Source organism: Nelumbo lutea, chromosome 8 (assembly GCF_056320005.1).
Source record: "Nelumbo lutea isolate HS-2025 chromosome 8, American lotus-T2T, whole genome shotgun sequence".
Lineage (NCBI taxonomy): Eukaryota > Viridiplantae > Streptophyta > Magnoliopsida > Proteales > Nelumbonaceae > Nelumbo > Nelumbo lutea.
In genome coordinates this window covers 48,228,802-48,256,329 of record NC_142691.1, presented here as the reverse complement: position 1 = coordinate 48,256,329, position 27,528 = coordinate 48,228,802, and the positions used below count along the sequence as shown (strand labels likewise).

Genomic DNA, 27,528 nt, shown 5'->3' with positions numbered 1-27,528 from the left:
CCCATCATGGGGAGCCTCAAGAGGGATTTTGACCATTAGGAGGAATGAGGAAATGGAATGTGTGGAGGAATTGATTGATTGGTAGATTTTCAGTCTCCCTAGAAATTAGAAGATCATCGGATGGGAGAGAATGGGTGGTAACCAACGTATATGGTCCTAACTCCTATAGAGACATGGAGGCATTTTGGGAGGAGTTTGTGCTATTAGGGGAATTTGGGAGGGATCATGGTGTGTGGGAGGTGATTTCAATGTCATCAGATTTTCGGGGGAAACAAACAACCCGAACCAAGGAATCACTACTAGCATGAGAAAGTTTAATAGCTTAATTGATTTCCTTGAACTGTGTGAACCTCTGATGCTACGGGTGGACTATACTTGGTCAAATTTTCAATCCCCTCTAACCAGTTCCAAACTTGATAGGTTTCTCATTACTCCCCATTGGGAAGAATTGTGGGCTTCAATAGTAAGTGAAAGGGCTACCTCGGGTTACTTCAGATCATTGCCTCATTTCCATTGAAAAAGAAATTCTAGGGGGTGGCCCTACTCCATTCAGATTTGAAAATATGTGGTTTGAGGATCACACATTTAAGACCAAATTGAAGGATTGGTGGCATGAACTCAGGCCCTTGGGGAGTTTGAAAATGTTAAGCTTTGTGAGGAAATTAAATAGGCTAAAAGGGAAAATAAAAGAATGGAATAAAGAGCATTTTGGGAGGGTAGAGGAAATAAAAGATAAAATAGTGAGGAAGATTGAGGAGCTAGACAAGAAAGAGGCTATTAGAAATTTATTAGAAGAAGAGAGAGAGGATCGATGGAAACTTAAGCAAGAATTGGAAGAGATATTAAGGAAGGAGGAAATCTGTTGGAGACAAAAATCAAGGTGTCAATGGATTGTTGAAGGAGATGGCAACACTAAGTTTTTCCACGCCATTGCAAACGAAAGGAGAAAGAAAACTTTAATCCTTAGCGTAGAGGAGGGGGGTCAGGTGTTAGACAGTGTATGCCCTTAGCTCCAATCAGAATGATTTACATTATGACATTTAATGTAAATGAATAAAGTACATATTTGATTCATGTTATTATGGTGTGTTTCTGTGCAATACCCTTAAATTGGATGCATATGAGTCTCGTGTTAGTTTAGAATCTTCACAGCCATTGGATAGATCTGGGGAGATTTATCCTGCCAAGGCTGACACTGATGTGCTGCCAAGTTGGTTGGGGTGGATTGTCTCAACTGCCAAGGTGAGACCTGAGGTACATGCAGTGTGGGTTTTCTTGAAACCCTGAATCGGACCAGAATTACAGTATTGCCCTGGACCTTGGAAATAGATGGGCAAAACTGGAATGTTACACCTGACCCCAAGACGATTATGATACTACACCAGGTGTCGGATTGGGCTGCCTTTGATATGCTAATCAGTGAAATCCTTAGAGGGGGTCAAAACCTGAGTATGTTGGGACAGTCCAATAATTCATCTGAGTGGGTGATCATAGTGACAGGATCAGCCCCTTTGTCGGACAAAGTGAACTATCGGGGATGCAGTCTCTCTGTTGGAAACCAAAACTGTCGGCAGTCGATTTCAACCGTTGAAATTTGTTTTGCAAAATATATTTATATATATATATATATATATATATATTATGGTTTCAAAATGTTTGCAAAAGGTTTTAATTCCCAGGATCCATGTGAGTAGAGAGAGCAACACTGTACCTTGCAGCCGAGAGAGAGGTCCTCTCTTGTCGGGCAGTGTTTGATCCTTATGGGCTGAGAGGTCAAGTGTAAGACCATTGAGGGTAATACCTGATGGGCTAATCTTGCATCTGCCCACAGTCCTTGGGTTTTTATAAGGTGGCTTGACCCAAGGACCATTTAGTGTAAATGTTGGGCCCATTAAGAGCCCATGGTGATGGACTCAGGGGTTCACTGTCTCCTACAGTGAATTCGGCCAGGCCTTGTAATAGAGGCTGGGCTGAACCCATGTGGCTGATGTGTAGATCAATGTTTGGGTCCCACGCCATACAAGGATAACCAACTGGGCAACAATTAGGAGGCTAAGTGAGCAGATAGACTTAATGGGCCTAAAGCCCAATTCGAACTGGCTTAATGAGATTAATTAAAAGGGGGCGGTTTTGGGATTTAGATCAGTAGATAGGATAAGGGATTATCCCTATCCACTCAGAGAGTTCAGATCCAAATAAAGATTTGGATCAGGAAACTCCTATTTAGATTACGAGGGCTGATATTTATGTATAGATAAGATAAGGGATTATCCTTATCTCTTAATGAGAGTCTAAATCCAAATACAAGATTTGGATTAGGAAACTCCTAATGGGATTAGGAGAACCTCTCTTTAAGGCTATAAATAGGAGAGTAGGGCGAACCCTCAACACACATCAGAAATCATTTGACTGACTGCTGAATTCCATAGAGAGACAACACAGTTTGACTGCACTGTCTCCTTCTCTCTTGCTCTTGCCGCCATACATGTTCGATTTCCACGTGTGGGAGTGATCAAGAAGAGTTATTGATATTACCTTTTGGTAGAAAAGCTAATCTGAAGTCGTGCTCACTAGCCCTTCATCAGATTCTTGCTGAAGAACCATCCTGCTGATTCTGCTTCATCCTGCACCGTGTCATCTTTGGTGGAAGTAGTCTTTGAATTATTCCTTGGACGTGAACACCTTCATTGGAGGTTATTACTACTTCGTATTAGCTATATCCCTCTACTCCCTTTTGGTCTCAGATCTGGTCTGGTTTAGGTTCAAGATTGATCATTGAAAATATAGTTTTCTAAATTAGGGAATGCGATTCCCACATGGGAAAGAGAGAGAAATTTTTGAAATTTCGCCCAACCTTCCTACAAGATTCGGCCATCCATATGATGGATCTCTCATCCCTTTAGTGGTATTAGAGCTAGTTCAAATATTGAACCAAAATTAACCAGATCTGGGTCTGTGCAAATGGGTAGAAGGCGTTCTACCCGATTTGCGCAGATTAGCGTTTTCTGGGAAATTTGTTCCCAGACTTTGGGCAATTGATCTGAAAGTAAATATTTATAAATTTGAATTATATTTAGAATTGTTCTGCATATTTTTCTTCATTTTTGGGTTCGTTCGGTGGAGATCGAAATCTTTAATGGCGCAAGAAATTTGTGCTTCTATTGTTCTTTTTCATTCTTGGTTTGTAATTAATTTTTTTTTAATTTTTAGACGAAATGTATAGGAATTCAATTTTGATGTAATATTAATAGAAAATAGGTTTTCTATTTTATTCCATTCAAAATTAAAGCAGAAAGCGCAAGGAGGAGAATTTCGCAGATTAGGGTTCGGCCATCTGCGATTTGTAGTTTTGGAAACTGCTTGCTGCGATCTAACTTTTGTTTTGCAGGGTAGCAGTCCTACGAACAACCCTCCTATTGATTCTTGAATGTCTTGCATCAGTGATTTAATTTCAGATCATATTCTTGAATTAAATCTTGAATTAAAAATCAAGCCCTAGACCCATTCGAACTAGATTGGACCAAATTGGTTGGACCGAATCTGTGGTTCGATGGGGGCTGTTCTCAGCCCTAATTTTTCATTCATGGGTCCAGGAATTGATGGTTAATTGCAAGATGCAATTCAGCCCACACCTGTAAAACCCAGTTTTATTATGTTAAAACTGCTTTAGTCCATTTCAGCATAAAAGCTATATGGGCCGAACTGCTCTTTGCAATTCAACCCATATACATAGATAATATTAATCAGTAATTTTATGAATAATTATGGGCTTTAATCATGAGTTTTATAGTTATTTAATTGATTGGATCAATTATGGTTTTCCTACATGTGATGTATGGATGTGTGATGTGCAACGTTCATGGGCCATAAGTACTTGGCCCATGCTGATACGATAGCGACTCTTGCACACACCATGGCTGAATGCACATCATTGCCATGGTGTCCTTAGATCATTGGATGATCTCCCTTTGTGGTGGGCCCCACTCAAGCTTCCTCCCCAAGAGGAACTGTGTGGAACCCTAGCCGTTTAGGGCCCATCTAAATCTGACTTTATGAAAGTCGGTGGGAGCCACTTTGGTTTGACCTAAATTAAACTAGGGCGTAATATTTCGTTCCCTCCATTGAAATATGAGTGCATGTGATAGGGAGATTCATATGATGAACTCTCTAAAAGCCTTCCATCATTAGCATGAAGATGGGCCCTTCAGTAATGAGGAAACACACCATAAAATTGGGCTATTCATTTGCTGTTGGATCTGTTGGAATGTTTCATGAGATGATAGGGGCGTCATAGACCGATGTGGGAGGGGCCTATCCTAAAATGGAACTCTCTCACAGTACCTTGGCGTTCACGAACACGATGAGTGAACACTCACTGGACAAAAAGGTTTAACCTAAAATGGCAATGAACCTTATCTGACAGAGGCCAAAGGGAAAGCTCATAAGATGAGTGGATATGATCCTTCACCGAAATGTAGTGGGGTTATGCAGCTGAAACAGTTGGCTCCATGCATCCTATATGATTTCCCACATTTCTAGAGACATAATTCGCAGTCTCTGTCACTGAGATAGGAGGGAAATCTTAGAGATGAATGAATGGAAATGGAACATAGGTTAAAAGCCATATCTATGTAAATAACATGAATCAAATAAGGTTGTGGACTAATATTTGCTTTGCCCTTTATCAGAAACGACAAACGGACAATTTGCTAAATTATTGGATGACAACAAGCTTAAGGGCCCTAATTACGCTGACTGGTACCGTAACCTTATGCTAGTCCTGACGTCCGAGAAATTGGACAAGGTAACTAAAAACCCTACCTCAGAACGTCCGGGTGATAAGGCTTCTGAGGCCCGTAGGAGGAATTATCAAGAATGGGAAGAGAAAAATTCTCTTGCCTGGTGCTACATCATAGCCTCCTTGGATATTCGATACAACGACAGTTCGATCAGATCGAATTGTACAAGGATATCTTGGATAGTCTAAGGACGATGTATGAGGAGCATAATTGTTCTACTCGTCAGAAGGTCTTGAAACAGTTCATGATCGCGCAAATGTCCAAGAACCAACAAGTTCATGACCATTATCTTAAGATGATGGGATACATCAATGAGCTTGATGCTCTTGAATCCGAGCTTGATCATGTCACCAAGGTTGATGCCATCCTAAATTCTTTGCCTCCTTCCTTCAACCAGTTCATCATGAACTACAATATGAACAAGCTAAATGTTAGCATCCAGGAACTCAGCAATATGTTGCAGAGGGCCGAGGAACTGATAATGAAGGATGAGCCCATTGCCATGCTTGCTGAAGCTGGCAAATCGGGCAAGAAGAAGAGGAAGGCAAAGAAAAAGCCTTAGAAGAAAGTTAGCAAGACCAAAAGGCAGAGGAAGGACAAAGCATCAAATGCTTGTCACTTCTGCAAGCAGGCCGACCACCGGAAGAGGAATTGTCTTCAGTACTTGGAGACCAAGAAACAAGGGGTTCAGGACAAGCATAAGACTGAGTGACAGAGATGTGATTCTTTACTTGGGGACTTCTGCAAGTGTTGCAGCTACAGCCCTAGGGACTGTAGAATTGTATTACAGAGTAGACTCATCACCTCATCCAGTGCAGATCACCACCGAACGACCACCGATCCGACAAGTGTATACACGTCGAACGACACCGGCCCCTCCTCCAGCTTCTGCCTCATCTATGGATCCTCTCATGGCTCCTATTGCTGAACCTTTAGACCTTGACCTACCCATTGCCTTACGGAAAGGTAAACGCAGTTCTACCCTCTATTATATTTCCAAATTTGTTTCATTATCTCGTTTTTCTACCTCACATCGCCAGTTTGTTTCACTTTTGTCCTCTATTTCCATACCTAACAATGTTCAAGAAGCTCTTAGTTCACCTGGATGGCGGCGGGCAATGGAGGAGGAACTTTCTGCTCTTCAACATACTCAAACGTGGGAACTTACTGCTCTCCCACCTGGTAAGCATGTTGTGGGCTGTAAATGGGTGTATACTGTGAAATACTTGCTAGATGGTAGTGTGGAGCGTCTGAAGGCCAGACTTGTTGCTAAAGGTTACTCACAGTTGTATGGAGTGGACTACATAGAGACATTCTCTCCGGTGGCTAAGATTGGTTCTGTTCGTGTACTAATTTCCCTGGCAGGTATGATTGGCCTCTGTTTCAGCTTGACATAAAAAATGCCTTCCTCCATGGTGATCTGGTGGAGGAGGTATATATGGAGCAACCACATGGGTTTGTTGTTTAGGGGGAGGATGGTAAGGTGTGCAGACTGAAGAAGGCAATTTATGGGTTGAAGCAATCACCACGTGCTTGGCTCGGGAAGTTCAGCGAAGTGGTGAAGAGTTTTGGAATGAAGCAATGCCAGGTTGATCACTCAGTGTTCAGCTATGACTCAGAAGCTGGGAAGATCTTATTAGTGGTCTATGTGGATGATATTGTCATTACTGGCAGTGATAAATTGGGGATTGACAAACTAAAGGTATTTCTGCAAAATCATTTTCAAACAAAAGACCTTGGAACATTAAAGTATTTCTTGGGAATAGAAGTTGCCAGGTCAAAACAAGATGTAAATCTGTGCCAAAGGAAATATGTTCTTGATCTATTGGAAGAAACAGGACTGTTAGGTGCAAAACCGGTTGAGACCCTTATGGAACCAAATGTTAAGTTGAGCAGTGATACAGGAGAAGTATTTGAAGATCCTGGATTGTATAGACAAGTAGTGGGAAAGCTGAACTATCTGACTATTACGAGACCCGACATCTCCTTTACAGTCAGTGTGGTGAGCCAATTCATGCAGAACCCTCGTATACTTCACTGGGATGCAGTTCTTAGAATTGTAAGGTATTTAAAAGGAGCTCCAGGCCGTGGGCTATTGTATAAACTAGGAGGAAAACTTGAAGTAGTTGGGTATACAGATGCAGACTGGGCAGGCTCAGTGAATGACAAAAGATCTACTATAGGCTATTGCACATTTCTTGGAGGAAATCTTGTGACATGGAAGAGTAAAAAACAGACGGTTGTGGCCAGAAGCAGTGTTGAAGCCGAGTATAGGGCCATGGCACACACTACCTGTGAATTAGTGTGGTTGAGGAATCTCCTAAAAGAATTTGGGTTTCACATGGATAAACCTATGAGATTGTACTGTGACAATCAAGCTGCACTCCATATCTCATCCAACCCTGTCTTTCATGAGAGAACAAAGCACATAGAGGTTGATTGCCACTTTGTGAGGGAGAAGGTTCTTGCTGGAGAGATAAATACAGAACATGTGGGCTCGAATGATCAGTGGGCAGATTTGTTTACAAAAACTCTAATCTCAAGGAAGGTGAACTACCTATGTAACAAGTTGGGATTATATGACATATATTCTCCAGCTTGAGGGGGAGTGTTAAAGTGAGCCGAATAGGGGTAGTTTAGTCATCTTATATGTGTTAAGTAGTTTTCTTATGTGGCAGTTTTATTAGAGTACTCTGCCCCATACTTAAGTATGGGCAATTTAGTCTTTGTAAAGGTTATTAGAATCTAATTAAGATTAAGGGGGTCGACTGTATGGGGAGTCTATCAGATTTCGACAGACCCTTATTTTCTTTCTTCTTCTCCTCTTCTTCCTCTTCTTTTTCCTTCTCTTCCTGGTTCGAGTTACTGTAGCAGCATTCGAAACAGTCTTTATGTAACGAATTTGAGAAGAAATTTGATTTCTGTTTCATAACATTTACCGATGATTACTCACGGTATGATTACGTGTACCTAATGAGACATAAGTCTGAATCTTTTGAAAAGTTCAAAGAATTCAGATAGGAGGTTGAGAAGCAGTTAGGGAGAGAAATTAAGAGACCCTTTGATCAGATCGAGGTGGCGAGTATCTCTTTGACGAATTCAATGACTACTTAATGGTTAATGGGATAGTATCACAACTAGCTCATCCTGCTACACCACAGCTAAACGGTGTGTTAGAGAGGAGGAACTGGGCTTTATTGGATATGGTCCGATCACTTCTCGTACACTCAGAATTACCCACATCTTTTTGGGGTTACGCATTAGAGACTGCGATATACGTGCTGAACCGGGTTCCAATCAAATAAGTTCTAAAGACTCCCTATGAGCTTTGGATCGATAAGAAACCAAGTGTGAGACACTTGAAGATTTGGGGTTGTCCGACACATTGTTAAAAGAATGAGTGCGAACAAATTGGAATCCAAGATCAGCCGTTGCCTATTCATAGGCTACCCCAAAGGCTTTGTGGGTTACTTATTCTATGACCCAGGAGAACAGAAGGTGTTCTGTAGTCAAAATGCCCATTTCTTGGAAGATGATTACATCCTGAACAATCATCGTCAAGAATTTGCTCTTGATGATGAGAGCTCAGGGGTAGTGGGAGATGTCCAACAAGCTCCAGTTGATGACCAACCTAGGAGATCTACCCGGGTTTCCAGGCCTCTAGATCGTTTCGGCTATGACTAAGAAAGTTACTTGGTGGAAGCCACGACCAGTGAGGAGGATCCCGTGACTTATACGGAAGCTATGTTGGACATAGATTCCTTGAAGTGGGTAGATGCCATGAGAGCTGAGATGGACTCAATGGAGATCAATGAAGTCTGGACTTTGGTAGATCCGCCCCCTGGGGTAAAAGCAATTGGTTGCAAATGGATCTATAAGAGGAAGAAGGGCCCCGATGGTAAGGTTGAGACCTACAAGGCTCGTCTTGTGGCGAAAGAGTACACTCAGAAAGAAGGAATCGATTATGAAAAACCTTTTTGTCGGTGGCCATGCTTAAATCCATTAGGATCCTGCTAGCTGTAGCAGCGTACCATGATTATGAGATTTGGCAAATGGATGTCAAAATTGCGTTCCTGAACGGAGATCTTAGTGAAGATATCTATATGCAGCAACCGCAAGGTTTCATAGCTGTGGGGCACGAACACATGGTATGTAAACTAAACCGATCCATATATGGACTTAAGCAAGCTTCTAGGAGTTGGAACATCCGGTTTGACTTTGAGCAAAACCCGAATGAGCCTTGTATTTACAGGAAATCCAGTGGAGATAAGGTTACGTTCCTGGTTCTGTATGTAGATGACATTCTACTCATTGGGAATGATGTAGGAATGTTGACTACGGTGAAAGTGTGGCTTTCACAGCAATTCTCCATGAAAGATCTTGGAGAAGCCTCCTACATACTGGGTCTTCAACTCTATAGAGATAGATCGAAAAGGACAATTGGATTATCCCAATCTGCTTACATTGACAAAATAGCCAAAAGATACATCATGGAGAATTCCAAGAAAGGAAATGTTCTTTTCAAGCATGGAGTCACTCTCTCCAAGGGCATGCCTCCCAAGACTCCCGAAGAGATTGAGGGCATGAAAAACGTCCCCTATGTCTCAGCCGTAGGGAGCATCATGTATGCCATGCTGTGCACTCGTCCTGACATCTCTCAAGCAGTGAGTGTGGTAAGCAGATTCCAGTCAAATCCAGGGCAGGAGCATTGGACTGCTGTGAAAAACATACTAAAGTACCTTCGAAGGACAAAAGAGTTTTGTTTGGTATTCGGTGGAAGTTCCCTACAGATCCAGGGGTATACTGATGCCGACTTCCAGTCAGATCTAGATGATAGAAAGTCTACATCTGGTTATATCTTCACAATAGGATCGTGGGCCGTTGACTGGAAAAGGAGCAAACAGGGGTCCACGGCGGATTCCACAATCGAAACCGAATACATTGCCGCAAGTGAAGCTGCCAAAGAAGCTGTATGGATGAAGTTCATTCACGAATTAGGAGTAGTTCCATCCAACACATCACCCATTCCATTGTTGTGTGACAACACTAGAGCCATTGCTCAGGCTAAGGAGCCACGAGCCCACTCGAAGTCGAAGCACATCGAGAGGAAGTACCATGTACTGCGGGAGATAGTTGGAAGAGGGGACGTCCTAATTCCGAATGTAGCATCAGCGGAAAATGTAGCAGACCCATTGACCAAGCCACTGACATAGAAAGTGTTTGAGAAACACGTGGAAAGCATGAGACTCCGGCTTATACCAGATTGGACCTAAGTGCAAGTGGGAGCTGTTAGGCAGTGTATGCCCTTAGCTCCAATCAGAATGATGTACATTATGAAATTTAATGTAAATGAATAAAGTACATATTTGATTCATGTTTTTATGGTGTGTTTTTGTGTAATACCCTTAAACTGGACACATATGAGACTCGTGTTAGTTTAGAATCTTCATAGCCGTTGGATAGATGTAGGGAGATTTATCCTGCTAAGGCTGACACTGATGTGCCGCCAAGTTGGTTGGGGTGGCTTGTCTCAGCTGTTAGTGTGAGTTTTCTTGAAACTCTGAATCGGACCAGAATTCCAGTATTGCCCTAGACCTTGGAAATAGATGGACAAAACTGGAATGTTACACTTGACCCCTAGACTCGATTATGATACTACACTAGGTGTCGGATTTGGCTGTCTTTGATATGCTAATCAGTGAAATCCTTAGAGGGGGTCAAAACCTGGGTATGTTGGGATAGTCCAAGAATTCATCTGAGTGGGTGATCATAGTGACAGGATCAACCCTTTTGTCGGACAAAGTGAATGATCGGGGATGCACTCTCTCTGATGGAAACCAAAACTGCCGATAGTCGATTTCAACCGTTGAAATTTGTTTTGCAAAATATATTTATATAGAGATATACATATATATACTATGGTTTCAAAATGTTTGCAAAAGGTTTTAATTCCCGGGATGCATGTGAGTAGAGAGAGCAACATTGTACCTTGCAGCCGAGGGAGAGGTCCTCTCTTGTCGGGCAGTGTTTGATCATTATGAGCTGAGAGGTTAAGTGTAAGACCATTGAGGGTAATACCTGATAGGCTAATCTTCCATCTGCCCCCAGTCCTTGGGTTTTTATAAGGTGGCTTGACCCAAGGACCATTTAGTGTAAACGTTGGGCCCATTAAGAGCCCATGGTGATGGACTCAGGGGTTTATTGTCTTTTACAGTGAATTCGGCCAGGCCTTGTAATAGAGGTTGGGTTGAACCCATGTGGTTGATGTGTAGATCAATGTTTGGGTCCCACGCCATACAAGGATAACCAACTGGGCAACAGTTAGGAGGCTAAGTGAGCAGATAGACTTAATGGGCCTAAAGCCCAATTCGAACTGGCTTAATGAGATTAATTAAAAGGGGGCGGTTTTGGGATTTAGATCAGTAGATAGGATAAGGGATTATCCCTATCCACTTAGAGAGTCCAGATCCAAATAAAGATTTGGATCAGGAAACTCCTAATTAGATTAGGAGGGCTGATCTTTATCTGTAGATAAGATAAGGGATTATCCTTAATTCTTAAAGAGAGTCTAGATCCAAATACAAGATTTGGATTAGGAAACTCCTAATGGTATTAAGAGCAGATAGACTTAATGGGCCTAAAGCCCATTTCGAACTGGCTTAATGAGATTAATTAAAAGGGGGCGGTTTTGGGATTTAGATCAGTAGATAGGATAAGGGATTATCCCTATCCACTTAGAGAGTTCAGATCCAAATAAAGATTTGGGTCAGGAAACTCCTAATTAGATTACGAGGGCTGATATTTATCTATAGATAAGATAAGGGATTATCCTTATCTCTTAAAGAGAGTCTAAATCCAAATACAAGATTTGGATTAGGAAACTTCTAATGGGATTAGGAAAACCTCTCTTTAAGGCTATAAATAGGAGAGTAGGGCGAACCCTCAACACACATCAGAAATCATTTGACTGACTGCTGAATTCCAGAGAGACAACACAGTTTGACTGCACTGTCTCCTTCTCTCTTGCTCTTGCCGCCATACATGTTCGATCTCCACATGTGGGAGCGATTAAGAAGAGTTCTTGATAATATCTTTTGGCAGAAAAGCTAATCTAAAGTCGTGCTCACTAGCCCTCCATCAGATTCTTGCTGAAGAACCATCCTACTGATTCTGCTTCATCCTGCACCGTGTCATCTTTGGTGGAAGCAGTCTTTGGATTATTCCTTGGACGTGAACACCTTCATTGGAGGTTATTACTACTTCGTATTAGCTATATCCCTCCACTCCCTTTTGGTCTCAGATTTGGTCTGTTTTAGGTTCAAGATAGTAGAAAGCCTTATGTGCTGATTTCAGCCAAGCTTCTTGTGAATGGAAGAGTAGAAAGTTGGGGATTTCAGCAAGAGACAGAGGAAAGGGAAGAAAAGAGAAGAAGGTCGACTAGGATTGATTAACATAACCCTAGTCGCCAGCCCCTCATTCTATTTATAATTAACTTAAGTATGAGATATTACAAAGATGCCCTTAGTAGGGCGACAACTCAAACTAAGTAATTACAGCTCTTTAAAAAATAAAAACTAATGGGCCCAAGGCCCAACAACATCTTCATTTAAAAGAAAATAAACTAATCACAAGTCGGCCCACTCAACAAAGATTGATCATTGAAAATATAGTTTTCTAAAATAGGGAATGTGATTCCCACATAGGAGAGAGAGAGAGAGAAATTTTTGAAATTTCGCCTAACCTTCCTGTAGGGTTCGGCCATCCATATGATGGATCTCTCATCCCTTCATCAGGAAATAAGAGAGAGCCAGGAGATCACAAGGATCTTTGTAAACCACTTCAAGGAAATTTTCACAAATTCAAGCGGAGTGTCATTAGAGCTACCAGAAATGGAAGGGGATAGGCTTTCAGAAGAGTATTCTCTTTTTTTGGAAAGGAACTTTACTTTGGAAGAAATCAAGGATGCCGTCTTCTCCATGGAAAGATCTAAAACCCCCGGGCTGGATGGATTTTCAATGGCCTTCTTTCAAGAATACTGGGATTGGCTGAAAACTGATATTCTAGAAGTGTTCAATGAATTCTTTCTCAAAGGAGGTGTCACGAGGGGTGAATGCCACTTTTATCTCTTTAATCCCAAAGAGGAGGGAGGCCAAAACTCCTAAAGATTATAGGCCAATTAGTCTTGCTGGGACTGCATACAAAATTATTTCAAAGGTTCTCTTAGAAAGGATAAAAATGTGCTACCCTCAATCATCTCACCTTTCCAAGGTGCCTTTGTGTAAGGAAGGCAGATTGTGGATCAAATTTTAGTAGCCAATGAGTGTGTTGCAGAAAAAGGAAAGGGTAGAGGAGAAGGGTTGGTGCGCAAAGTGGACCTAGAGAAAGCCTATGATCTGGTTAACTGGGAAGTTCTCCTTCAAACGTTAGAAAGGTTGGGTTTTGGAACCAAATGGAGATCCTAGATTAGAGGATGTTAAATTCTGTCCATTACTCGTTTCTTATTAATGGTGTAGCGAAGGATTTCTTTTCGGCTGAGAGAGGAATTAGGCAAGGAGACCCCTTATCTCCTTTTCTCTTCACTTTAGTGGCTGAAGTGTTAAGTAGAATGGTGGCGAAAGCTGATTTCCAAGGACTGATTAGAGGGTGGAGGATAGGTAGGAATCAAGTGGTTGTTACCCACCTCCAATTTGCAGATGACATAATCTCTTTTTGTGAGGGAGGCAATGAGGAAGGAGTGGTAAACCTAAAGTTGCTATTGGATAACTTTGTGGGGGTGACAGGTCTAAGGATAAATTGGACCAAAACTGACATTGTAGGAGTTAGTCTGGAGGAAGGGGAACTCCATAGATTCGCAGAGATTTTGGGGTGTGAGATTAGAAGTTGGCCAATTAGCCACTTGGGTTTTGCCTTTAGGAGGAAACCCTAGATCAGAAGGGTTTTGAAAGCCAGTCATTGAAAGATTTGCTAGGATGCTAGCTCTGTGGAAGAGAAATTATATCTCTCTAGGTGGAAGGATAACCTTGATTAAAGCCACTTTGGCGAACCTCCTATTCACTTCCTTTCAACCTTTAGAATACCCTGTAGAGTAGCAAGGAGCTTAGAGAAATACATGAGAGATTTCCTCTTGGACCCAGGAGAGGAGAGGAAGGTTCACCTGATTAATTAGGATCAAGTTAGAAAGCCCAAGGATCAAGGGGGTTTGGGAATAGGAAACCTTTCACTCGGGAACTCAACTCTGTTAGGAAATTGGCAGTGGAGATTTCCTTTTGAGAACGACAGATTGTAGCACAAAGTCATTGAGAGTATTCATGGTTTGGATGGAAAAGTTGCCCCTCATGTTTCTTCAGCTTCTCCTTGGAAAGCAATTTATGAAATCTACCCCGCCTTCCTTAATTCCATTCGACTTGATATGGGACAAGGCAATAAAGTTCTTTTTTGGGAAGACCTTTGGATGGGAGAAAGCCCACTTAAAGATCTTTTTCCTGACCTCTATACTTTGTCAAATTTTAAAGGGGAAACTATATGTAATTTGGAAACTCTTGGCCCAAATGGGGTCAATTGGAATCTGGGTTTCAGAAGGGGCCTCAAGGAAAATGAATATGACTCTTTAGTTCAGTTGTTGGATCTAATAGGACAAGTTCAATTGGACCCATCCTTGGAAGATTCTAGAATTTGGAAAGGCTCTTTAGATGGCCTCTTCTTGTGTTTTTCCTTTTTTAGTGTTCTTGCTTCACCTAGCATCCCAGTTGAGGATTTCTCTGTGAAAGAAATTTGGAGTAAGCCTAGCCCCCCAAAAATTCAAGCTTTCTGTTGGGAAATTTTCCTTGGCAAGGTAAATACTTGTGAAATGCTGCAGAGAAGAAGGCCTTTTGCTTGCCTTTCTCCTCACATGTGCTCCCTTTGTAAGGAAAGTGGTGAGTCCCTAGCACATCTATTATTATCTTGTTCCTTTACGCATCACATTTGGGAATTTTTTTGTACTCTCTTTGGTTGCAGGTGGGTTTCTCCTCAAGATGTGGCAGGACTTCTCATTTGAGACTTCTTGAGCCAACCAAAGAAAAGAGGGAAGGTTATGTTGAAAGCTACGGAGGCAGCTATTTGTTGGGCAATTTGGGAAGAAAGGAATACAGATTATTCTTGGAGAAGAGTAGAACAAGGGAGGAGGTGATTGGCACCATTAAAGTTAATATAGATCATTGGGTAAAACGTTTTCATATCTTTCAAGACTTCTCAGTCGCAGGCATTCTAAGATCTTGGATAGAAGTAGCACAATCCTCAAGAGTGAAAGAGAAAGTAAGGATGGAATGGAAACCTTTAGATGGCAACAGGATTAAACTGAATTTTGATGGAATCTCTCTTGGAAATCCGTGACTATCAGGTATCGGAGGTGTAATCGGAAATTCTAAAAGGAGAATATTAGCTTTGTTCTCTGGACCGATTGGCATTGGCAACTCTCTAAAAGCTGAGTTAATGGCATTGCTACAAGGGCTGAAGATAGCTAAGCAGCTAGGACTGAGGCATATTGAGGTTGAAGGGGATTCCAAGGTGATCATCTCTTGGGCTAAAAATTATAGAAGTACTCCGTGGACTTTCAAACAAGTGATAAGGGAAGTGGAAAAGGTTGCAAAGGAGGTAGAGGCTGAATTCAAATGGGTTAGAAGGAGTGCAAATAGGTTAGCTGATTATCTTGCCAAACAAGGGGCTTTGAGGCAACAATTGTTTTGGGCTGCAATTTAAAGTGGGACAGAAACATGTACTAGTGTGGGAGCATTAACCCCATACACAAAGCTGTAAAACTTTAATATAACAAGTTCTCTTTTGCTGATCGAAAAAAATATATCATTAGGATATAGTAGACTAAACAGCATTTTGAATACCAAAATCTGAGATGGCTGCTAATAAGGTAAGGGGTTTAAGAATCGCATCACCCTAGAAACAAATTGGAACATGGCTATTGAACAAAAGACCCATAAAGACCTCAAGTATATGAAAAAATTGTCATTTTTTGCCACCCTCATTCTGCTGTGAAGTATAGACACAAGAAATTTGGTGGATAACACCACCATTTTTTTAACCCCACACATTCTCTTGTTGAGGGAAGGTCACTGTGAAATGTTATTAAAAGAACAAAGGCCTATGGGGAAGGGAACATAAAAATCTTACCCTTCTGAGAAGTTATACAAGATAATCTTCAGCTCATAAAATTAAAAGTTAGAGTCCAGAGATATAAAAAAGACAATAATTTGACTTTAAGAAAAGGGATCACAAGACCGCTGTTCTGATTAAGCTGTGGATATGACTTGGGATCTCATTTATACAATTGTAAATTTCATGAGATCTTCTATCATGCACCAATTTAGATAAAGCATTGACTAGTGATTTAACAGGTGCACCTGAGGCATGCCTAGGCGCACAGGCGAGGCACATTCACATTTTAGGGTATGTGCCTTGCCTAGGTCATAGGCGCAATCGTTTTAGAAGGTGCATGCTTGGTGCGCCTAGGCGTGTATTTGATGCACCTTGCACCTCATCCTAGGTGTGCACCTTTTGAAAATTCCACGCTTTTTTGCTTTTTTTTGAACCTAGCGGTTGGGCCAGGGGCTCCACCTTGGACCCCCGTACCGTGCCCCTCAAGGCAAGCCCAAACATGCCCATGTTAGGGTCTTAAGTTCTTAGTCATACAAAAATAATGATTTTATACTTTTAATTGCCTTTTAAGAAAATATTTTATTAGGATGAGTGAATGAACAACATTAGCAAAAGAAGATATTTGAGTGTCCCTACTGTTTTAGTTCTAAAGCAATTAGAAATCATTTTGTTAGTTTCCTAGTTGAGTTACAAGTACAACCCATATACTGAATCTATAGAAGTATATATTGAGTCTTTGTAGTCGAACTTTTGGAAGAGAAAAAAGGATTAGAAGTTTATTTTGAAGTTTTGCTGCTTTTTCTCTAATCTCTCTAAGTCCGAGAACCCCCTATTTGCTAATGTTCATTCATTTATCCTAATAAAATATTTTCTTAAAAAGGAATTGAAATTATATAATCATTATTTTTGTGCAAGAACTAAGAATTTAAGACCCTAACATGGACTTGTTTAGGCTTGCCTAGAGGGGTGTGCACAAAGGCAGCTCATAGAATCAAATTTAATATGTTTTACATCACATTAGCTACTTGAAGTAATGCAATTGAGTAAAAAAAGAGATTGTGGGTTTTACATTCTTGAAAATGTTTTGTATGTTTGATTTTATTTTTAAATTTTCATTTGAATATGCTTTACATATTATGTTTATGTATTTTAATTTTAGATAATAGGTTTTTTAAAACATTTATTTTAAAAATAAGTTTATATTTTTTATTTACATTATGTTTAATATTTTGTTAATTTTTAGCTTTTTTTTTTTGTATTTTTGTGCCTTGCTTCAAAAAGGCACGTGCCTCGCCTTGCGCCTTGCACCTTGTGCCTCGGGTGTAAATTAGGATGAATGATAACCTTTTGGATACCCATTTCCAAACAAATCATATCCTTTCGGATACCCATCTCCTTAACCATCGATCAAAGCTGTACATTTGGTCCCCATATTAGTTGTAAGGTTGTCATAGAAAAAGGAAAAGCAAAATTTTACCTGATTGGAACAAGACTGGATGATACCTCCACCACTGCAAATCCTGGATTAGCACAACAACGTCATCTATGTTAACCATATGAAATTCAGTATGAGCAGAAGTCCAGTACACCAAATTCATTCTCTTGGGCTTGATGAGAGAGATATTTAAACCCAAAGCTTCAATGAGATCCCCTTATTTAAAACTTCCCCCTGGAACTCCATAATAAGGCTCTAGAAGCCATTTCATCACTTCGATGATAACACCACTATTTAAAAGATAAAATGCAAGATGTATCTCAAAACATTTTTATCATTGTCAGAATCGGACACTCTTTTTTGCATATGAAACTGATTATATCCATTCAAGTGGCCCCTCTGTTAAAGAGAAAACTCATCTGGGCCTCAAATTGGTCCATTTATATGATTCTGATTTTATGAAAAAAAAAAGGGCTTTTAAATTAGCCTTGATTGAGTGGTCCTGATTCACATGGGCTTCAGATTGGCTCATGCAGATGATTCTGTTTTTGTGAGAAGAAAAAAGCCTACTTGCTAGACCATTTGCTGAATCAAGCTAGCATGCAGCTATGTGCATCATCATCATCATATATAAAGAAAAGATTCTAACTATCCAAATGACAATCAAGATCAGTAAGAATATATTGATGCTTAACTTGCCAAGATTCATAATTTGTGTGATTTGTATCTTGATCAATTTGAGTTTTTTTGGAAGCCTTTTTTTTTTTTTTTTTCCTAGATTACTGGTGTCATAGGTTGAAGTAATCTTATTAGAGAGATTTTATAACTTTGAAGAGTCTTTACATTTTCATCACTTTTCTTCCAGCCTATTTTTGGTGAGTAAAGCTTGTCCTTTCCACTTGATTTTATTGTCATGAAATGGATTTTTCAGTTGCTTGTCCAAAGAGACCAACATCTTGTGAACTGATGTGTTTGGAGAGTTATGACCATTATCCTGAAATGGTGTTAGTCCGTAGCAAGGTAGAGTCCATTTTAGATATGCTTTTGGTTTTGTTTAGTTTTAGTATAATTAGTAGTAGGTATTTAATATGTTAAAAAACAATTGTAATAGACTAATAGGTATTTAGAGTTGTTTTAGGAGCTTGAATCCATATTTGAGTGTCCCTACTGTTTTAGTTCTAAAGCAATTAGAAATCATTTTGTTAGTTTCCTAGTTGAGTTACAAGTACAACCCATATACTGAATCTATAGAAGTATATATTGAGTCTTTGTAGTTGAACTTTTGGAAGAGAAAAAAAGGACGAGTTTATTTTGAAGTTTTGCTGCTCTTTCTCTCTTAAGTCATGATCTGTTCTCACTCTCTCTCTCTCTCCCGTTCTATTTCTTTGATTTCTATATTTTATTGTATTATATCTATCCATCTTTATCCACTACATACACTCTAGTAGGATAATTGCTTCCTATTGTACATTTGGTCATACTATATCTTATTTAGTATTTAACACTTTTGGTTAAAATGATTCAAGGAGTTGGTAATTATGTATTCTTTTCTTCGTTACCAGGTCTCAGTTTCATGCATAAGCTGTATCTTCAATGCAAATGTTGTTTAACACTCTTGTTTTGGTATATATTAGAAAGGTTGTGGAGTTAATCAATTAGGGGCCAGGCTGGCGGGGGGGTGAAGGTGCTTGGGTCAGTAGGAATTACATCCTCTGACCAATTGTTACCTTCATTCCATGCTTAGATTCAATCACCTAAAGTTAATGAGCGTATAAAAGATTTCCATATGTATTTTGTCTTCAGGTACTCAGCATGGTCTCTTTGTTTTATCATTATTGAGCATTTAACTTTTTTTTTTTTTTTGTTAAATTTCACAGTTTTGGCTATTGTTTTGGTGGGATTGCTCTATGGGTTCTTCATAGCCATAATCTGTGGGCAGAGGATCAATGAACGCCACTACCATGTACTTGCCAAACAAGAACTAACAAAGGTGATATTTCAAGCTCATGAAAATCCTTTGATGCAGGAGCTGAAGAGTCAAAATTGGAATTTTATGATATTTTATGTATTTCTATATTTTTGGACAGTAGGGGTATTTTTGTAATTCTGCAATTTTTGTGGGGTCCATTGATAGGGTTTAATTTTTCTAGTTATATTTTTGTTTATATTTAAAATTTCAGTCATTGCATAAGTAGGATTAGAGTTATTGAGTCTTCTTTGAATTAAAATAGGATATGACAGCTTAGTTTGAGTTCTACTAGGATTATTGAGTCTAACAGTTTGACTCCTAAGACTATTATGAGTCTAACAGCTTTGACTCTTAGGATTATTACGAGTTTAGAGTCTAGAAATACGTATGGACGTTTTACACAAAGACAATGGAGTTTATTGAGTTTTATTCAGCTTATGCTAGCTATGGTGAGTGATTCCCATGCTCTAGAGTGATTCTAGGCACCCTGTGAGTGATTCCAGGTATTTTCTCTCTTCTTTCTCTCCCTATTTTCTCTCTTATTCCTTCAAGAAGCCATTATAGCCATTAACAGCCATAAAATTCTGATCCAAGAAGACCATTCATGATTCAACATTCTCTAAGGACTAGAACTGAGCTGGTCCTACATCAGTTTGGTATCAGATCTAATGGTTTATTCACTATGTTCTCACAACGTGACCGATTCTATAAGCCTAGGGTATCTTCTAAACAATCTTACAGGTCTAAAATCAATGATGATTGGGTTTCTGAACCATATGAAGGGTCTTTGGTTGACTTATTTGAAAAGATGGTGGAAGAAAACAGATCTAATAATGTTAGTTATGGGAGTAAGGTTTTCAAACATGCTAGAAGAGAAAGGGAAATACCAGATTTCAAAGGAGACGATGATCCACAAGCATTCTTTGATTAGGTTGCTGAACTAGAAGAATATTTTGGTTGACATGATATGTTTGACAAACAAAGGATTAGATTTGCACACATGAAGTTGACAGATTATGCTAAAGTATGGTGGAGAACTCTTGAGCAACAACTAGAAAATAGAGGCGATGATCCAATTAGTACATGGGTAGACATGAAGAGGTGTTTGCAAGAAAAACTACATCCCACCAGACTTTCATGATGATCTATATATGGAGCTGACTAATTTCGAGCAAAAGAAGAAGCAACAAGTTACAACAAAGAACTTGAAATCAAGGGGAAAAAGGTACAAAGTTGAAATGAAAGTAGATGATTCCTTGCATGTTGATGCTATCCTAGAGCTGAAGTTGGGGATGAAGCTAAGGAAGAAGAATTTCAAGCTATAGAAGTTGTAGATATTAATAATCAAGAGATTGCAGGCCAAGAGAAAATAGAAATTGCTGGAGTTTCCAACATCCATGATCAGCTTGAGGTTAATGATCAATAAGAAATAGAAGTGGAGCAAGTTAAAGAAATTTAGGTGCAAAATACAGATGTGCTAATTGTAGATCCTGTAAGGAGGTAAGTGACTTTTCCTTTCAAGTTCAACTAGAACTAATTCAAGAATTACAACCTGACATAGCACAAGTTCCACCAGCATCAACAATGGAAGGAGTCTTAGAGTTTGTTGAAGAACCAAGTATAGCAGAATGTATAGAGATGATGATTCCTAAGCTAGAGGTTGGAGGAAAAGCTCCAAATATTGGAGTTGAGAGTTTGGATAAGCAAGGGGAAGATTCATCACAATGGTTGGTTGAATTAAGTGTTCAAGAAACTAATGTTATTGATGATTTAACAAAGATGGTTATGAAAGGTAGTATTTTAGAAAAGCATTTCTTTCAAGCTCCTTTTCTAGTTCTGTGTATGGTCTCTACTCTACAGTCTAAGCATGTAGCTGTGGGAAGTCATCCTTTTCTAATTGGGGCATATCAACTATTCATCCTCAAGTTATTCAAAACTTGAGGACAAGTTTTTTTGAATCGAGGGAGAATGATGCAGGAGCTGAAGAGTCAAAATTGGAATTTTATGATATTTTATGTATTTCTATATTTTTGGACAGTAGGGGTATTTTTGTAAATTTGCAATTTTTGTGGGGTCCATTGATAGGGTTTAATTTGTCTAGTTTTAGTTTGTTTATACTTGAAGTTTCAGAGTCATTGCATAAGTAGGATTAGTGTTATTGAGTCTTCTTTGAATTAAAATAGTATATGACAGCTTAGTTTGAGTCCTATTAGGATTATTTAGTCTAACAGTTTTGACTCCTAGGTTTATTATGATTTTAGAGTATAAATATGTATGGACGTTTTACACAAAGGCAATGAAGTTTATCGAGTTTTCTTTAGCTTATGCTAGCTATGGTGAGTATTTTCTCTCTTCTTTCTCTTTCTATTTTCTCTCTTATTCCTTCAAGAAACCATTACACCCATCAACAACCATAAAATTCTGATCCAAGAAGACCATTCAACATTCTCTAAGGACTAGAACTGAGCTGGTCCTACATCATCTTTATACCTTTAAAAATATGGGCTTTTTGTAGTTATGCCCCTATGTTCTGATGAGATATTGTTTATTTTAAAATATTGGATTATGTCCTCAGGGAAAATACCTAATTTTGATAATGAGTCTGGAATGATTATAATATCTTTTATGACTGATATTTTGGTAAATTTTAGATGAAATAATTACATTTTTATTTTGCCACTATAGTCTTAAAGCAGCGAAATAGAACTATTTTTTGCATTGTGCACAAAAATGTTAACAACTTAATAATGGAGGATTTAAAATATAAAAAAATAAAAATAGATATAACTATCCCTAAACTTGAGGTTTCTATGGGATTTGTTGAAGCTTCTATTTTCGAAGATTGTATAAAACTATCTTGATGGTTAGAACCTTCCTTTAACTCTTCATTTCTTGAACACCTCAAAATGGGTGCTCTATATGTTTTTAGCTTACTATTGTTTTGTCTTTTTCTGGATAATTAACAAAAGAATAACTCTCCAAGATAGGATAGAATGTCATCATAAATGATTCTTATCTCTTAGCTAACTAACAAATGTCATAGAACTGAAGGTTTTCACTTAAGCTATAAGCTCTATCATGAAATGACGAGTTTCTTTCATCCTTCAATTCAGAGTCTTTGCACTGATTTTATTCTTGGGTTTATTAGTAGAGCAATTTTCTTGATCAAGCACCAAGCTATCAAATTGTTGAGCTACAAATCTGTAGGCCAAGAGCTATGAATCAAACAATCAAAGGGATACTTGACTGTTCTGTAAACATGAAAGTTCCATTAAAGACTGAGATTTTATCTTTGTTTTTCTTTTTCTTTTTTAATTGGTAACAATCAAAACTCCACTGATTATATAATAAAGAAAAGATATGTACAATCAGTGCTAAAAACCCTTTTTTGCTAGCCCCTGCTAGTCTGCAACTTAACTCCATTCTTATCACATTTAATAACCATTGAGAGATATCCTCCAAAAGAATTGAACACTTGAACCCTATTCATCTTACGTGTGTGGCTATCTGTTGGCCAAACAGTTGGATGAAATCTGCAGCCAAATGAAGGTGGTTTCCAATTGGTAGGTAGTTTACTTCCCTCATGGTGTGTTGGTATTCCCATGGCCTTCTTTATTGTTCTTTAGCCATCCCACTACTACCTGAGAATCTTCTACCACTAGCTTTATAAAATTTAGAGATCTACCTAACCTCAATCACAGGACAGGTAGTAATTCATCTCTAATTTGAGTTCCCAAACCCTTTGATGATAAAAAACAAAAACAAAAAAAAATTGAGTTCCCAAACGTATGGATCTTCAGAACTTGGCTGGTATGGCCCCTTGACTGTTAAGACTTTTATTTCAGAATTGTTGGGGTTATGCATGCGTCAACCATCAAAAGTTTAATTTGACTTGGATGTAGGTGGGTGGGCACCAATTCACTAGGTAATATGTGTAATTGAGGAAGAAAATTCCATACATTTCCACCTTCAGATGATGTCATCTGTTAGGAACTCTTAAGGGAGACAATTCAAGCCGGTGGTGGTAAACACCTATTTTAGGAGAGGAAAAAAGAAGCCACATCAGCAACCACCAACAGAATAAGTGGGAACCAAGAATCTAACTAAGGATGCAAGAAGCGGTTGCAAGATGCCAGCTGTAAACTGTGTAAGTCTGTTAAGGAGTAAGCAAAAGAAAAGTATAAAAGAGATTGTAAGGAATTACCAAGGAACAAGAATAATCTCAGTTCTCTTTCTCTCTCTCTCTGTTGGAGGAACTCTCCCTCGAAGAAGAGTCTGTGTTGGGCAGAATCCCATCATCATCTATAGAAATCGGGGTGCCGGGGTGGGGGAAAAAGCTTCTAAGGTTTTAAGCCAATGTACCATCTTTATTAATATGTTTTCAATGATAACATCCTTTGATTGTATCCTCAAATATTATCACATTTTCTTCCTCCAAAATTGATCATAGAGTACCTGTACTTGTACACTTTCACATTCTCTTCTCTATTTTCTTTGGTATGGTGAGAAGGTCGGTCATGGAAAGGTTTTCCACATCTCCTAGAGGAGTTCACTGTTATGGGCCCGGGCGTAGGATCTCGTCACGGGTCGGTCCACGAGGAAAAGCTCCTGTTTTCCCTTGTTCCTCCCCTTTCTAGCTGAACCTATCTTGGCGTCCTAGAGGGTGATTTGTCCAAGAGATCACCGAACTCTCCTTTTACTCTCTTTCTTGACTGGAAATTTTGGATATCCTTATTCAATAATGGGGTCTCCTTAAATAGGAGATTACAAGAGTCCTAATCAAAGGGAGTGTCCTTGCTGAATAGGGAGACTTCCAGTTCTATCTTGCTAAGGATAAGCTAAGCTAATCCTAATCTGATAAGCTACTAACAACATAAGATAAGAGCAATAGAATAAGATAAGAACAAGCAAGATGATCTAATCTAATCTAGATAGGCTGCTGTTGCCGAACTGGGTAGGATGAGAATCATTGAATCACTGCTGCTGCTGGCAGTGGGTCAGGTGCCTGTTGCTGCCGGTGGCGACGGTACGTCTTCCCGAGGAATGCGTCCATAAGATTCACCTACAAACAAATAGAGAAAAGAATCACTTCCAAATGCTAGATACGAACAGGTAGAGGTATAATAGACAGAAAGTAGATTTATAGCTTACATTGCAAAGAAAAACACTTGTTGGGGAACAGACATCAACTGGATCATCTCCTTTGAAGAGTCTCACAGGTGTTGATTTTCAAGTTATATACCTTTCAATAAAAAATCTCTCTTCTTAGTAAAACAATCATGCTTTGCCTCACCCCCCACCCCCCAGAAAAAAGAAAAAAACCAAGACAACAAAACAAAAAGCCCTTTAGGTGAAACCAGATTTCTCCAAATAGACCTTGCTAGAAAAGCCCGCAAAAAGGATGGGTTGAGAAAGACTTGAAAAAGGAAGCACAAGAGAATATTCCTAAGGGGTTATCAGTCCAAATGTTACAATTGGTTTTTTAATTGTCAAGGAGATTACCTTCCAAATAAACAGAAATAGATTTATGTTCTCCAAAGACCAAGAAACATCTGTGTCAGAACTAGAGACAAAAAGGAAGTCGGTTTATGCTTGTAAGAAGAGATGGAATGAGGGAGAGGGAATCACTCAAGCAGAGGTTCATCTTTCTACTATGAATCTTACAAGAATTGAATTTTATTTTCCATTATAGAAATCATACCAAATATTTATCAAAAAAAAAAATCATACCAAATGTGAGTTTGGCTTTCTAGGAAGATACTAATGTTGCTCTCTAATAGTCACAGCAACATTACGACCATTTGACAGCATGTCATAGATGCTTACAATCAAATTATGCCATAGTTTCAGTCTCCAACAGGAATTTCAACAACCATTTTCCCGACAAAATATAATTCCTTTTTACCAATCTTCCTAAATCCAGTACGTCCCCCTTACTTTTATCATTGCTGCCCAGCTAATCAAATAAATCTTTTCAGGTTTTCCCAGGCCTCCGCAAGAAATCTTTCATAATCTTCTTTAGTCTTTTCACAACAAGAAGGGGAATATTGAACACTGAAAGGTAATGAATAGTTCATATATTACCTAACACTGCACCAAAACTAGCTACTTCTCCATCATCCATGTTGAAACCTACGATGCAACTGTTCTCAAGGACAACTTTCAAATTTGAAATTTTTTCAAAATACTTGATTAAAAGTTGCAGATTCCTTGCCCCTCTACTCCCTTTTCCAAAGAGAAGGATAGTATTGTCCACAAATTGTAATGTCTGCTTCCTTCCAATTCTTTCACTTTTTGTCTAAGCGAATTCTGTCTACCCTTGAGATTAACCAACTGAAGTCATCAGCAACGAGTTAGAATAAGAAATGAGAGATTTTATCAATGATTGCGTTTCTTAGTATGGATCGGGGAGGTTTTCATGATTTGATCTGCCATTGTCTTCTTCCAGAATCAAGAGATCAGTTATACAAGAACTCTAATTTCACTAATTTTGAATCTTTATTTCTATCGTACCTTTTTATAACTTCTTCAGCTGAGATCTCATATTAATTTATTGCCAGGAGTATGTGGTGGAGAGCCGAGAAGATAATAAGACTCACCCTGAGCTTGACCCTTCACATGTCACAGAGCTACGAATGTTGGGCCTTTATTAAGCAAAAATCAGTTGTTCCCATTGAGCTTCTGGTAAGAAGCTTGATCTGCATGTCTTTATTCTGTATCGTGATCTCTTACCATCACCCCACTCCCCCCCCCCGCCCCCGCGCCAAAAAAAAAAAAAAGCAGAAAGATATGTATGTGCGTATATTATTTTTATTTTTATTTCTTCCTTTTCTTTCATCTGTCAGAGGTCTAGATTTGCCTTTTTGCAACTTGTGTTGGAACATAAAAAATGATTATACTCTTTAGAGTAGAGTCCACTTGTCATTTTGATTATTCAATTTAACAAAATATTTTTTTTATGTCAGTGAAACCTTGTCATTGGAGCCTCACAAGAGTTTCCACTGGTCTGATTTGTCTTCAGAGTTCTTCGTTGGTTGGTGATTATTTTTTTAAGATGTGCCATTCAGACACAGCAACTCGACATGGAGGGGTTAAAGTTGAATCATTTAGTACCAGAACTGATACGTATATAGGCTATATAGCTATTCTTATTTTGACACATTCTTGTCGGTATGTTTTTTTATTTTTCTTTTTTTCTCTTTTTTGTCCATTTTCTTCTTTACTCAATCACTTGGTACAGAGAAAAAAAAATCTCCAAGATAAATATTTCGCATGTAGAACTAAAATGGTTGTTTCTTGCACTGCTAGTAAGAGTGGAAGGAAACCAAGGTAAGGTATCTCTGTTTCAACCAGTTAGAGATCTTACCAATTGAAGCCACCATCAATTGGTTTGAGGGAAGCATACTTGGTATATCGGCAAGTAGCTTTGTCATGGCATGGAATTTTTTTTGTTGGTGAAGAAAATTTTCTGCTATCAGTGTACCTATGGTACAGAAAATTTTCCGTACCAGACCAATAGTAATTTGCCACATTGGCCTGTTCTTTCCATCTTAAAATTCAAGTGAATTTTTTAAATGGTTCAGCAGCCACATCAGCCTGTTCTTTCCATTTCAAAATTAAAATGATTTTATTCGACACCAAGAACGTTCCTTCAGAAGGTTACCAAACGCCACTGAAGTTGTTGGGTTGCATAAGCATGGCAAATTTGCAACTTCTACCGCCTTTGGCTTATATTTAATTACCAGAAGGTGTTAGGAAATTGAAAGAGAAATTACTCCTGAAAACATCCACACGCACCATACAGAAAAATGTTTATAACTGTATCTCGCATTTCGATTGACTGATGCTTTTTTTTTTTTAATAAAATTAGCTTCATAGTTACAGACTTTGATCAATTAACCCTTGAACCCAGTGCTGATTGGATATCACTTACGGCTACATGGATACGATATTTTCAATATGGGGCATATCATATAAGTATTCATGATTATGGATACACGATGCGCTACGATTGAATACGTATCCTACGAGTCATGCGTATCGATATGATATGCTTTCATATTGGGCTGTATCGTACCGTATTGGTGAATACAGTTCGGTACACACCAATATAGAGGTGTATTTATGTTTAGTTTGACAAAATTATATATTGAGTATTTTTGGATTGTTTTCCATCT

At 38.9% G+C, this 27,528-nt stretch overlaps 1 protein-coding gene across 25 annotated transcripts in view; it reads left to right on the top strand.

Annotated features, from left to right (window-relative positions):
- The window catches only part of LOC148844044 (RING/FYVE/PHD zinc finger superfamily protein), a 42,511-nt gene extending 15,740 nt beyond the window's left edge, over positions 1-26,771 (top strand). For 9 of the 25 annotated variants that reach the window (XM_088957185.1, XM_088957177.1, XM_088957183.1 and 6 more), the window contains 3 exons: positions 19,260-19,372; positions 25,912-26,035; positions 26,317-26,637. In XM_088957185.1, the coding sequence (XP_088813311.1) occupies positions 19,260-19,372; positions 25,912-26,004 (206 nt within the window). In that variant the 3' untranslated portion in view covers positions 26,005-26,035; positions 26,317-26,637. Of the gene's footprint in view, positions 1-19,259; positions 19,373-25,329; positions 25,413-25,911; positions 26,036-26,316 lie in introns of all 25 variants that reach the window. The other 16 variants (XM_088957168.1, XM_088957174.1, XM_088957171.1 and 13 more) reach the window with 3 other exon arrangements.
- Positions 26,772-27,528: the final 757 nt, after the last annotated feature.